General features: G+C 38.7%; 1 protein-coding gene across 1 annotated transcript in view; it reads left to right on the top strand.

Annotated features, from left to right (window-relative positions):
* LOC126981380 (alpha-(1,3)-fucosyltransferase C-like) overlaps positions 1 to 13,442 on the top strand; it is a 79,031-nt gene extending 65,589 nt beyond the window's left edge. The window contains exon 7 of the mRNA XM_050832405.1: positions 13,253 to 13,442. Within this exon, the coding sequence (XP_050688362.1) occupies positions 13,253 to 13,442 (190 nt within the window). The remainder of the gene's footprint in view (positions 1 to 13,252) is intronic.
* The last annotated feature ends 1,031 nt before the right edge of the window (positions 13,443 to 14,473 follow it).

Here is a 14,473-nt window from a genome sequence, read left to right as displayed (position 1 = left end):
TTATTCGATGAAAACAATAGAATAGAAACAATAGGTTATAATAATATGTATGTTTGAGCTTGTAGCAAATGTTCACTTTGCAATAACAAATTAAAAAAAAAAGCAATATTTGAAGGTATATGCTTAAAAAAAAAAATTAGGCTACGATTTATTTATAATAATTGTTATTAAGCTTCTAATTCACAAACTTCATTAACATAGACAGCCTATTAGAGTTTTACCTGTTCTTTCCAAGATCAATGTACCTTTAAATATAAATTGTGCTAGTATAAGGTAATATGGTAAATTAATAGGCTACGAACTATATATTATAAATATTATTATTAAATATGGAATTACGCATATATAAAAAGCCTAATCATGATTCTTTATAATTATTACCACAATAATATAGAGTAGCAAATTTCTTATTATTCTAATTCTTATTATTCTAATAGAGCATTTTATGTTCTTTCGAGGGTAGTTTCAGAATTTTAGTACCTTGAATAGTAAATGAGATATCGCGAAATGTATCAACGCTAATAGCAGAAAAGAAAACTTCGCGTTATTATTATTTTAATGTAGAGGAGTTTGACTCTAGAAAAATTACACCGCTTCCTTTACCGCTTCCATATATATATATATATATATATATATAAGTATATATATATATATATATATATATATACTTATATATATATATATATATATATATATATATATATATGCCTGTTAGTGTGTGTGTGTGTGTGTGTGTGTGTGTGTGTGTGTGTATATAGTATATATATATATATATATATATATATATATATATATATATATATATATATATATATTATATATATATATATATATATATATATATATATATTAATCAATAAATAAATAAATGGAATACTTTGCCACTGCATTACTTATGCTCTGTTGTTTTCTGCTTTTCACAGTAAAGGACATGAAGGACAAGTGGAAAAACATCAGAGACAGCTTTGTGAAACATGAAAAGCAGGGCAAAAGTGGTGATCCTGCAGCCAAAAAGAAGAAATATATTTATGCAGACGCACTCAGTTTTCTACTGCAAACCCTAGAAAAGCGAAAAACTTCAGGAAACGTGGAAGAAGAGGTCGATGAAGAAAAACATCAGGAGGCAGTAAGAAATGTGGAAGATGACACAGAAGAAAGTCATGCCGCTAGTGCCCTCAGTTATGTTCCACAAACTAAGTACCGCCAGCGTGCCAAAGCTAGCATCACCCCTTTCCAGAATGAGCTACTGAAGAAACTGAGTGACACCTCCAAGCAGGACGAAATGGATGTAGACAAAGCATTTTTATTTTCCCTTCTTCCTGACTATAAACAACTTAATGCTGCTGATAAATTTAATTTCAAAATAATGAATCTTCAGTTTTTTGAAAATATAAGACGAACAAAACATACACAAAACATGCAACCAGGACAAACACACTACACTACACTACCACATTTTTCACCTCATCCTGCACAGGGACCACTTCATGTGTTGACACCATCACAACACATGCAGATATCATCGCCTGCACAAATACCATCTCCTGCACAAACACCTTCTCCCACAGAAACACCATTTTCTGTACAAACATGCTCCATACAGTCACCATCTCCTGTGCAAAATCAAACTCCTGCCCAATCAGAACCAAAAGACACTAGCTATGCTCTCACAACATTTACACATCTTTAAATTATTCAAATCCTCAAAAACTCTCAACAAATACTGAATATCTAGCTGCTTAAATAATGGAATGCCTTTTTATTACTTTTTTTTCAGTTTCGAGAAAGAACAGTATATGCTTAGCTGCTTTAAAAGGAAGATTTCTTGACATTTCAATATCGGATATCGGAATATTATTTTATTGATATATCTTAGCTACCATAACATTACAAAACTTTTTGCAGCACAAATAAATCTTTCTATAACATTACCATTTTACTCACCTTAGTGTAATTGTCAATCGTTCCTCTGCAGATATTGCCCTCCTGAACCGGGTGTTTTGTTTGGAGATGTGGGGCCTGAGAATCTGCAGTAATTCATCAAATGAAGCCTTGGTCATGCGGTAATAGTTAAAGAACTTTTCATCATAGTTCCTTATACTTTCATAGAACTTCTCAAACTTTTCACTACTTTCACTTTCAGCATGAAAAGGGTGAACCCAACTCCTCCGACATGTGGGCTCTTTAAGTAATCCTTCTGCCTCTAGGACACAAGCAACCGCAACCTTGAGCGACAGCATGGCTGCTGGAGGAAGACTGAGCGGCAGAACCGCGCAGTCTGACATGGTACTTGTTCAGCGGCGCTGCCGCCCTTCCCCACCGCGCAGTTTCGCCGCGCGGCGAAACCGCGTAATGTGTCACCGGCCTAAGTTATTATAAGTAAAACAGGCGGGCGAGAGATGACTGGCATGTGGCCCGCTGATGAGGCGTGCGTGCACTTCGGTTACTTGGGGTGTCTCAAGGCGTGAGTTAGGAGGGAGGGAAGTGAAAATTTAACTCTTGAAATCTACTGAAATCTACTCTACTGAAAATCACACACTAAACATGACAAAAAAACAACAACTACTCGGTGATCACTGCTCGGCCGTGTGACGACGGGGATCTTCGCACCTAAGTCTATATATATACCAAGTCAAGTCACGCTGCTTCAAAACTGCGACCGGGTTCCATGTCAACTGAACCAGTGCCACTTGCACCAGTACCACATGCACCAGTGCCAACTGAACCAGTAGACAACTGAACCAGTAGACAACTGAACCAGTGGTCTACTGAACCAGTGGTCAACTGAACCAGTAACCATTTGAACCAGCGACCATCCGAACCAGTGCAACTTGAACCAGTGCAAACTGAACCAGTACTACTTGAACCAGTACTATTTCAGCCAGTGACCGTCTGAACCAGTGGTCATCTGAACCAGTGGTCAACTGAACCAGTGGTCAACTGAACCAGTAGTCAAGTGAACCAGTGGTCATTTGAACCAGTGGTCATTTGAACCAGTAACCATCTGAACCAGTGTAAACTGAACCAGTACTACTTGAACCAGTACTATTTCAACCAGTGACCATCTGAACCAGTGGTCATCTGAACCAGTGCTACTTGAACCAGTGCAAACTGAACCAGTACTACTACTTGAACCAGTACTAATTCAACCAGTGACCATCTGAACCAGTGGTCATCTGAACCAGTGCAACTTGAACCAGTGCAAACTGAACCAGTAGTACTTGAACCAGTACTATTTCAGCCAGTGACCGTGTAATACAATTTAACCCTTTTTCGAAGGCCGATGGTACTGTACTCCGTTGTGTAACCCTTTCATTACAGGTGTAACTCGTTTATGTTAGCATCCTCCCTGCACCAGCTTAAACCACGCATACTGAATTAAAACAACAAATTATCCTAGGCTTTGCATTGAATTAAAACAAGAAATAACCCTAGGCTTTGTACTGAATTAAAGCAAAAAATAACCCTAGGCTTTGTACTGAATTAAAGCAAAAAATAATCCTAGGCTTTGTATTGAATTAAAACAAGAAATAAGCCTAGGCTTTGTACTGAATTAAAACAAGAAATAACCCTAGGTTTGTACTTAATTAAAGCAGGAAATAATCCTAGGATTTGTACTGAATTTGTACTATTTCAGCCAGTGACCGTGTAATACAATTTAACCCTTTTTCGAAGGCCGATGGTACTGTGCTCCGTTGTGTAACCCTTTCATTACAGGTGTAACTCGTTTATGTTAGCATCCTCCCTGCACCAGCTTAAACCACGCGCTTATGCAAAGGGAAGGGTTTCATAATTCCCTCAAGTCACTTTTTATGTGCTCTCATCCAACTGGTCTTTCATGAATGGTATCAGAAAAGACATTGCAGTTCATAGGCTAACAATGCAAAATGCCCAAGCTGTCAATCTTGAGAGGCCAAGAAATACATATGTACTTTTAGCAAACAGACTAGCAGTTAAAGTTAGATCTTATGGTGAAGAAGCCGACAAGTTACTTTAAATAAGTACTAACCTAGGGTTATTTCTTGTTTTAATTCAGTACAAAGCCTAGGCTTATTTCTTGTTTTAATTCAATACAAAGCCTAGGATTATTTTTTGCTTTAATTCAGTACAAAGCCTAGGGTTATTTTTTGCTTTAATTCAGTACAAAGCCTAGGATTATTTCTTGTTTTAATTCAATGCAAATCCTAGGATAATTTGTTGTTTTAATTCAGTATGCGTGGTTTAAGCTGGTACTGCATTTTATTTACATTTCTTCAACTTTATTTTTCTTCAAGATCTGAATATAATTAGTTTACTTACAATTCAGAGTATTTTTTATTCCATAAAATATGTGCGAGTTCAGCAGAATTTGTTGTGACTCAACTGTATTTTTATTTCCTTCGGAAACCTACATTAAAATGGTCACACTTCATTTACAAACACAAAGTGAAAAATATTTCACAAAAAGTAATAAATAAAAATAAATAAAACAAGAAAAGGAAATATAAAAACTGTTATAAGCTAGGAAAAGAAAAAAAAAAACTAAAAGAAAAAAGTTTAAAAAAATAAAAATAAATAAATAAAAATATAATATACAACTAAAAAAAAAAAAAAGGTCCGCGACAGCATCCCGACTCCACGTGTCGCAGGACTGGGACCAGCTCAAAATAAAAATGGCTTTGCATAAGCGCGTGGTTTAAGCTGGTGCAGGGAGGATGCTAACATAAACGAGTTACACCTGTAATGAAAGGGTTACACAACGGAGCACAGTACCATCGGCCTTCGAAAAAGGGTTAAATTGTATTACACGGTCACTGGCTGAAATAGTACAAATTCAGTACAAATCCTAGGATTATTTCCTGCTTTAATTAAGTACAAACCTAGGGTTATTTCTTGTTTTAATTCAGTACAAAGCCTAGGCTTATTTCTTGTTTTAATTCAATACAAAGCCTAGGATTATTTTTTGCTTTAATTCAGTACAAAGCCTAGGGTTATTTTTGCTTTAATTCAGTACAAAGCCTAGGGTTATTTATTGTTTTAATTCAATGCAAAGCCTAGGATAATTTGTTGTTTTAATTCAGTATGAGTGGTTTAAGCTGGTGCAGGAGGATGCTAACATAAACGAGTTACACCTGTAATGAAAGGGTTACACAACGGGTACAGTACCATCGGCCTTCGAAAAAGGGTTAAATTGTATTACACGGTCACTGGCTGAAATAGTACTGGTTCAAGTACTACTGGTTCAGTTGCACTGGTTCAAGTTGCACTGGTTCAGATGACCACTGGTTCAGATGGTCACTGGTTGAATTAGTACTGGTTCAAGTAGTAGTACTGGTTCAGTTTGCACTGGTTCAAGTAGCACTGGTTCAGATGACCACTGGTTCAGATGGTCACTGGTTGAAATAGTACTGGTTCAAGTAGTACTGGTTCAGTTTACACTGGTTCAGATGGTTACTGGTTCAAATGACCACTGGTTCAAATGACCACTGGTTCACTTGACAACTGGTTCAGTTGACCACTGGTTCAGTTGACCACTGGTTCAGTTGGCACTGGTGCATGTGGTACTGGTGCAAGTGGCACTGGTTCAGTTGACCGGCAACCCTGCGACCGCTACGCGCAGGAGGCGGTTTAGGGGCGGAGCAGGAGGATGACGTCACTTGGTGCCCCCCCCCCCCCCCCCCAAAAAAAAAAAAGCCAGTTCAGGGGTGACTAAAGTTGGGGCCGTATGTGCACTCTGGATGTGCAGTCTCGCCTTCTTTCACAGCGCGTTCAGGCGCTGACGAAAAAAATGTCTTTTTATTGTGCTATTGCGTGACTGTAATTTCAATGACTACAAACGGCGGTGTGGGGTGTGAGGGAGGGCATGTTGAAGTGATTTATTTAAATTAGTCCACCTTTCCTCCTTTTCTCTAAATCTCTGTTTCTACATTCTCTAGTTTGGCTCCAAGCAGTGTCGCGCATAAACCACGCCTCGGCCGTGTCTCCTCCCACAAACCTGCGTATGACTTGACTTGGTGTATATAGGCTTAGCTTCGTACAGCGTCGAGAGAGGCTTGAAGGGCGGGTGACGGGTCGCGAGAAGTCCATGCCCGGGGAAGCCCCTTCCCCGGGCGCCGGGCGGGGCGGGACGAAACTCGGTGTCCGGCAGGGCACATGGCGTCCACGGTCCATCTTCCCGCGCGGGTCACGTTGTTTTTTGAGCCGGGCTGGACTCCCACTCTGCATGTCTCTCTTGGTGTCCACGGTGTTAGGTGTATGTTGAATGTTTAGTGTAGTGTTGGGTGTATGTTGAGTGTTACGTGTAGTGTTGAGTTGTTTGACGGGTAGAAATTGGGAAAAATGAGGGGGGAAAATGGGGAGAAAAATGGTTACGGGGGTCGGGCTTTCGGCACACAATAAGGGAAATATGCCACTAGCTGCCAGCAGTGTAATGCCCCGAGATCTCACGGGGGTTATTACTCTTACTACTTAATGAATTTGAACAATTTATTATTTAATTTAATGAATATGGGCAAAAGATGCTGGATAACTAATCCCCACTTAACTGAGTGCATGATGAAGGTAGGCTGCCACCACCCCACGATGAGGGTCGAAACCCCCTGCTCAATGGGGAGAAAATAACACTGAAAATGACAAACTTGACTGATGACTACACTCGATCACGCCGGGTGAGAGACGGAAAAAAACTTGAGGTAGCGTGAAACTTTACGGAGGACGTGAGGCACTATTCCCCGTGTGCAGTTTCCGGCCAACCCACCGTAACCTTAAGATTATATGAAGGACAAAGACAAAAAAAAATGTAATTATGATTGAAATTTATTTTCACATTTGTTGCATAGATAAAGTACAATAATTTATTCTGTAGCCTAGGATAGCCCGGTAAAAAAAAAAAAAAAGTTATACGTATGTTACTTTTGAAAACTTACAAACCTAACGAACTCCCCTTGCCGGCCCTAAGGGCGCTCACAAGGGAAATGAGAACGCGCTTACATATAAATAATACATTGGGGTGAGGCGCTTGGGGGAAATGTGTGTGTGTGTGTGTGTGTGTGTGTGTGTGTGTGTGTGTGTGTGTGTGTGTGTGTTTGGTGAGCGGACGAGACGGTAGCTGACTGGTCAAAAACAGGCATAACATTACTTAACACACTGAACGTCTTACCTAACAGGCGGGCGAGAGATGACTGGCATCAGGATCAAAGGAGTCAAAGAAAGGACAGGTCAACCCGCGCGCAGAAAATGACGTCAGCAGGTGGAGCGAGGAGAGATGAAATAGAAAACGAAAGTATTCACGTCGAACGGTAACGCAAATAGAATCGAAAGTATTTACGTCGTGCGGTAACTCAAATAGAATTTAAACAGGCTTTCATTGTTTTTGTCTTTGATTGATAAATATCGTATCTTCTGTAGGTTTCTGTAGTGAATTTAACACACAAAGAAATTACGTACACACATCTTTAGGTAATCTTTCTTCCTTATACTCACTCTAATTCACTTGACTGTCTCTATATGCATATTCTAGACACCGTATAAATATACAAAACATGCTAAATACCTTTTTGGCCACAATGGGAGAGCCTAAACCTTAAATCTAGGAATAATGACTGCTTCTTTCTTTGTTATGGCTCACAGTAGTAAGCGTGGGATTGCCTTTGAAACGAATCATTTTGCTGTGTAATAATAGTAGGTACAATGAAAACTATCAGCTTACATTCAAATCCTCTCTAATGAGCATGATGCTACTCGATCCTCTTGCAATAGGATTCAGTAGTTTATCCTGTATACATAAATAAGACATTATAAAAAAAGATTCCTTTAAAGGTACACTTGTCTATATCTATTTACATTCCTTAAAAACTACATACATAAGAAAATAAGGAATCTCCAAGAGGCCAGTTGACCTACACGTGGTAATTCCTGTAAAACTATAAACTCTAAAATCTATCTCCATCCATAAATATACTGAGTGGCCCGACCCCTCGTATATTTTCCGCGTGTGGCCCTCTGTGAAAAAAAGTTTGGACACCCCTGACCTAGACAGACTAAGGGGCACATACTTTCTCTAGAGCGTTAAATAGCCTACTTACAGACTTGTAGCCAGATACTGAAAAACTGCAAGGCATTGTGATTCGACAAGAACAAGCAACCCGTACACCACAGCTTCCGGCTGGCTGCTGAGGCGTAAACCCAGGGGGCCGGTAAACCATAGCTGAACCCACCAACCTTCCAACTGATGACGTCATGAGCTAGTTGATTCAAAATTTGACGCGCTCTCCGGTAGACCCTGTGTCCTTTGATCCCGACTGGCATGTGGCCCGCTGACGAGGCGTGCGTGCACTTCAGTTACTTGGGGTGTCTCAAGGCGTGAGTTAGAAGAGAGGGAAGTGAAAATTTAACACTCTTGGGAACACTTAAGTCGGGAACAAAGCTGAGAGGTAGGGAGGCTCATAAATCACAGTTTAATTATTTTTGGTGAGCAAAATTTAGAGAACAAAATAAAATTGAGCTTACTAAAATCGCAACCCGACACAGGCAAACGGACACTTGGCTAGACAAAATGTACTGGAAACCGGGGAGAACGGGGGGAGTGAGACAACAGGGGTGGGTGGGGGGTATGATTTCCGTGCCATTACAGTATGAAGGAAAACAGGAGAAAAACAGAAGAAAATGTGAATGTTTACTCATGGCAGGACGCGTCCCTTCTTCTTCTTCTTCTTCTACTGCCTGTACAAAGACTATAGAAGAAAGATGGGAAAGCTTCTATCTAAAAGCTATAAAGAAAATGTGAGGCAGATATAGACTAGCAGCGCCGACTATATCAAGTACGTCGTCTGCAGGTGTACGGTCTCCTCTCCATCTTCTTGTGACCCTATCGCTTTGTGTGTCATATGTGTAGATCTTATTTCTGACATTATGTATCAACAATATTTTTTTTTCATCATTTATCATGTATTATATTATTATTATATGCAATCTTTCATCAGTGTTGGGTGGTAACTGCGAGGACCATAGTTCATGGTGTATTTTTACACACACACACACACACACACACACACACACACACACATATATATATATATATATATATATATATATATATATATATATATATATATATATATATATATATATATATATATATATATATATATATATATATATATATATATATAAAACTATTACTTAACTAAGTTAATTAGTGTATTTTGGACAAAGAAACAATGCTATAAAGGTAAAGTTCAGTTGTATGTGTCTAGAAAATCATATACAACAAATATATGCAACCATATAGATACATGGCATGCATTGTGCATTATAGAAAATGCATGAACACAGACACACAAGCAAAAGTAAATATGAGAAAGAAATATTGGTCTCATAATTATACACAAAGTAAAGAAAGATAATCGGACAGTAATACCAAGCAATAATCTCATGCAATATAGGAATGAGAATACTAAAGAAAAGTATACAACAAATAGACAAGTACACTCACTCAGAAAAGCTACATAATACCAGGCCATATAAACTGGTTTATACCTGTCTTACACAAGGACATAACTTGAAGAAGAGTAAAGCAAACATGTGTAAAAAGCAGTCTAATTTGATGCCCTGTTTCAGCAAGATGCAGGATGTTTGTAATCATGTCTGATTCATCTAGCTGCTTTATTCTGTATAGCCTCTAGTTCATTAATATTATTGTGAGTGTGTTGATCCCAGACAGTTTTGCAATATTCTAAGTGTGGCAGAACTACAGTCTATTTTCAAAAGGATAGTATGGTGAAAGTTTATTCTTGTGGAAAACTATAGAAACTGCAAAAAATAAATAAATTGCAACAAGAAAAATCTACCTCGAAGCAAACACTTATCAGACAAAAAACCTAACGCAGAGGGGTATTTTCAAAATATGACCATAAGAACATAATAAAATAAGAAAGCTACTTGAGGCTGTTTAACCTACACATGAGAGTTCCTGTACATCACCTACACATACTATACTAGTTCCACCATTCCTTCCCGTCCATAAATTTATCTAGGCTTCTTTTGAAACTCTCTATCGACTCTGCACCAACGATCTGACAACTACGTCTGTTCCAGTCATCAACCACCCTCTATGAAAACCAATTTCTTTCCATTTCCTTGTTGAATCTACATTTCCCCAGCTTAAACCCATCATTTCTCGTCCTGACCTGACTATTACCTAACCACAAGATTTTTCCCTAGATCGAATTTATTATACCCTTTGAAAAACTGAACACCTATATAAAATTTCCTCTTATACTCCTTATACATTATATGATGAATCTAGCAACATTATACAATGAAATTATATTATAGCATGAATATAGCACCATCATACCATGAATATAGCAACATCATACCATGAATATAGCAACACTATACCATTAATATAGCACCATTATACGATGAATATAGCACCATGATACAATGAATATAGCAACACTACGATGGATATAACAACATTATACCCTGAATATAGCAACATTATACCCTGAATATAGCAACATCATAACATGAATATACCGACATTAAATTTTTTTGGCTAGTTTAGTAAAGTTCTTCACTTCATCTTTGCCACAATTCTTCACGCAGGTTCCCATACTTGTTGGGGGAGATGGAGAAGGTGGCTACCTCATTAACTATTGATTTGCGGCGGTAGTTTCATACAAGGCTTTCTTCACACATTACATGCACAAAATACTCGCTCTATCAAAGTACAAAATGCCAATATGAGAAAATATCTGGACGTAAGGTGAGATTGGCCTGGACCATGTGCCAACACTATTACTGTGGCACTTGAAGGGTACAAATATATAATTTACTCTAGTATGCCCAACCTAATTTCATCTAACTAAGCCTATCTAGATATGTAAATGCACTCAATTATGGTGTTGGGCACATAATGATACTCTGTCCTATCACTACTATGAGGTCAGTCATGATATGTCAAGGCACCTCAATATCAGTAGTACACAGATTGACCAAATCTATACCATAAAATATGTCTGTATCAAAGATCTGGAGCATGGCATTTAATAAGATGATACCATTTGTTTCTGATAAATGTTTGCTTCTCGTAACTACGTTTCTAACGGTTTATACGATAATACACGATGCTTACCTTTTTTCATCCTTCGGGAATACGTGAAAAATAAGATTGGCATCCTTTTCCTTCCGTCTTCCACAAAGGGAACACGGATGGGACATCCCCGACATTGTTGTTGTTGTTTCGGGCGGCGGCGATCTAGTCGCTCACATGAGCCCTGGTGTCGTCCTGTGAGGGCTTCACAGGCGCGTGAGCTGCCCCGTCTTCCTGAGGAAGGCGCAGGTGAGGCGGATGACAGCTTCCTGCCGTGAGGGGGGGACGCCTACCGCCGCCAGCAGCGTGGGCAGGTCATAGGTGGGCACGTCCAGGGGGCGGAGGTGGTGTCTGAGCAGCACTCGCTGGGAGTGGTGGCGTGGGCAGTGCAACAGGAGGTGCTCAATGGTGTCCTCGACGGTCCTGCACCACCAGGAGCAGTGAGGATCGGGGGTCAGGCGCAGGCGGTGGAGGTAAGCGCTGAGGCGTGTGTGGCCCAGGCGGAGGCGTGTCAGGTACTCCACGTGTCAAAGATAAACAAACAGACTTGGGGTGTTGGTGTTGGTCCTGGGTGTCGATATTACACCTATGCCATCTAGCGAGCCGACGCCAGGATGCTCACAGAGTTCCGTTCAGCTTTCCTGTCTTTCTTCTATAGTCTTTGGTGCCTGTAGAGACTCATTTCTAGCCACTTTGTGAGAGAGAAAACGGTGCGAATGGTAGACTTCATAATTTCAAGAAATCCCTTCAAAAAATTGAAAAAAAAAAAGAAAAAATATTACATTGAACCGGAAAGTGCGATAGCTCTTTAAACACTGTGCGTGAGCTGTCACACTATGGCCTTTAACTATAAAAGGGACATAGTTTGATGCGCGCAGGACATAAAATATAAGATAAAGGTGTTAAGATCTTTTATGTCCAATAATCCGATTTTTTTCAAGTCAGAACCAGGCCCGTGACCGAGTTCCAGAAATTCATATTCACTTCTCAACCACAGAGATGAGAAGAACTACTTCTACAGCCACTGAAGAAGGGTCTAGGACCCGAAATCCGGATCTGGCCACGATGACATATGGACAAGTCATCTCACTCTTCAACAAAGAGAGTAAAACTTTAGAACGGGAAAAAGAGAATGTACTAAAGAAAATAATCAACGCTGAATTAGCCATCACCTTTAACGAAACATATATATATATATATATATATATATATATATATATATATATATATATATATATATATATATATATATATATATATATATATATATATATATATATATATATATATATATATATATATATATATATATATATATATATATATATATATATATATATATATATATATATATATATATATATATATATATATATATATATATATATATATATATATATATATATATATATATATATATATATATATATATATATATATATATATATATATATATATATATATATATATATATATATATATATATATATATATATATATATATTGTTTATACGAATGACTGGACAATAATTGGACATTCCTGAATTATTTCCGTTCCTGCAATCGTCACAACATTGTCCTTGATCTTCATAATGACGGAACTACGACCGTGTGAAGAAGCTTGCAGAAGATGCTTACAAGTTGGCTGGATTTTTTTTCCTGGTTACTTGATAACATACGGGGAAACATCACTTAATCGAGCGTCTTAGTTTTCTTAACTTCATCTCTCTACGGCTGGCTGGCAACTCTGAATATACCTCATTCTTAATTTATTTTTGCATTGAAATCAATGAGAATTTATTGTACCATATGGTCGATTTTGAAGATCCTTACTAACCAAAAATCGAAAGGCAACTTCTAAACTATTTTTGCCTTTGTTGATTTCCACATATATAGCTATCAATTGCTTTTATAACGGTAAAATTACGGTATACTATTAACGGCAAAAATAAATAACACGTGGGATATAGAAAACAAATCATTTTATTTGACCATAGAAAACTTACCAGCAACAGGGCCTAGCATACAAATACTTTTGGAGCTATTGTCAAGGCAATGGCCTTGAGAGCGTTAGATTATAAATACTTTCATATTTTTTATCGTTAACTGTATCTTCGTGTTAGAATTAAGAAACAAGGGAATTGTTTTTCCATAACGGTCTGCTCTTTCTCACAGGCTGGTAAAGACTTTGCAGCGGAGGGTTACAGTGGACATCTATGGAAATTGTGGATCTCTCAAGTGCACGAAAACGACAGAGAGGAGTTGCTATGAAATGCTCAACATGACCTATAAATTCTACCTCTCTTTTGAGAATTCTCTGTGTCGAGATTACATAACTGAAAAGTTATTCAACATTTTGAGGTAAGCAATCTCCGTGGCGTAGTGGTTAGCGTGACATACTACGGGTTCAAATCGGGGCCCTGGCAGAATGCATATAACCCACCAAGCTGTTCATCCTCCCTTTCAGAATGCCTTGGGAAACCTGTAGAAGGTAAATTGTGGTAATATGGATGTCATACCGGCCTATGTCCCGGTGTGGTGTCGTTTTCCGTCCGTTGTTAAGATACACAAGGCATTGTGTATCTTAACAACATTGTATGTTGTATACAAATACCTGATCTATGCCCTTCGCATGTCAGTGATAATCTCCTTACCTCTAATCCTTTTGCTTACTCTGTCAAACTGTTCTCTCCGTTGGGCTCCTCCGATCATAACCTTTTTTCTGTATCGTGTCCTATCGCTCCTGTTGTTCATCCTCTGGACCCACCGAAGAGGCGATCCTTCTGGCATTTTGCTTCAGCTCCGTGGGACAACCTGAGGATGTACTTTTCCGATTTCCCGTGGAATGATTACTGCTTCAGGATAGAGACCCTCTGTGTGTGCCCAGCGCATCACAAAGGTGATTGTCTCTGGAATGAGGCATACATTCCATTCTCTCTCATGCTAAAAAGCTTTGGTTTAATCACGCTTGGTCTCATGCTGTCAAAGATAGAGACTCAGCTCACAAAAGGTATCAGAGCCTTCGAACTCCCGCTAACCATGACCTTTACATTTCTGCCCGGAATCGTTCCCAATCTATTCTCCGCCTTACTAAAAACTCCTTCATTGATAGAAAATGCCCAAACCTTGCTTTTCTAATTCTTCCGTGATTTCTGGCATCTAGCCAAAAACATCTCCTCCAACTTCACTTCTTCATCTTTCCCTCCTCTCCTTAGTCCTGACGGCAACACCGCCGTCTCATCTATCTCTAAGGCTGAACTATTCTCTCAAACCTTTTCTAAAAACTCCACTCTGGACGATTCTGGGTATATTCCTCCTATTCATACCCCCTCCGACTCCTTTATGCTTGTTATTAAGATTCTGAAGAATGATGTTTTCTATGCCCTCTCTGGCCTC

Source organism: Eriocheir sinensis, chromosome 47, assembly GCF_024679095.1.
Source record: "Eriocheir sinensis breed Jianghai 21 chromosome 47, ASM2467909v1, whole genome shotgun sequence".
Lineage (NCBI taxonomy): Eukaryota > Metazoa > Arthropoda > Malacostraca > Decapoda > Varunidae > Eriocheir > Eriocheir sinensis.
This window is presented reverse-complemented; position numbering and strand designations above follow the sequence as displayed.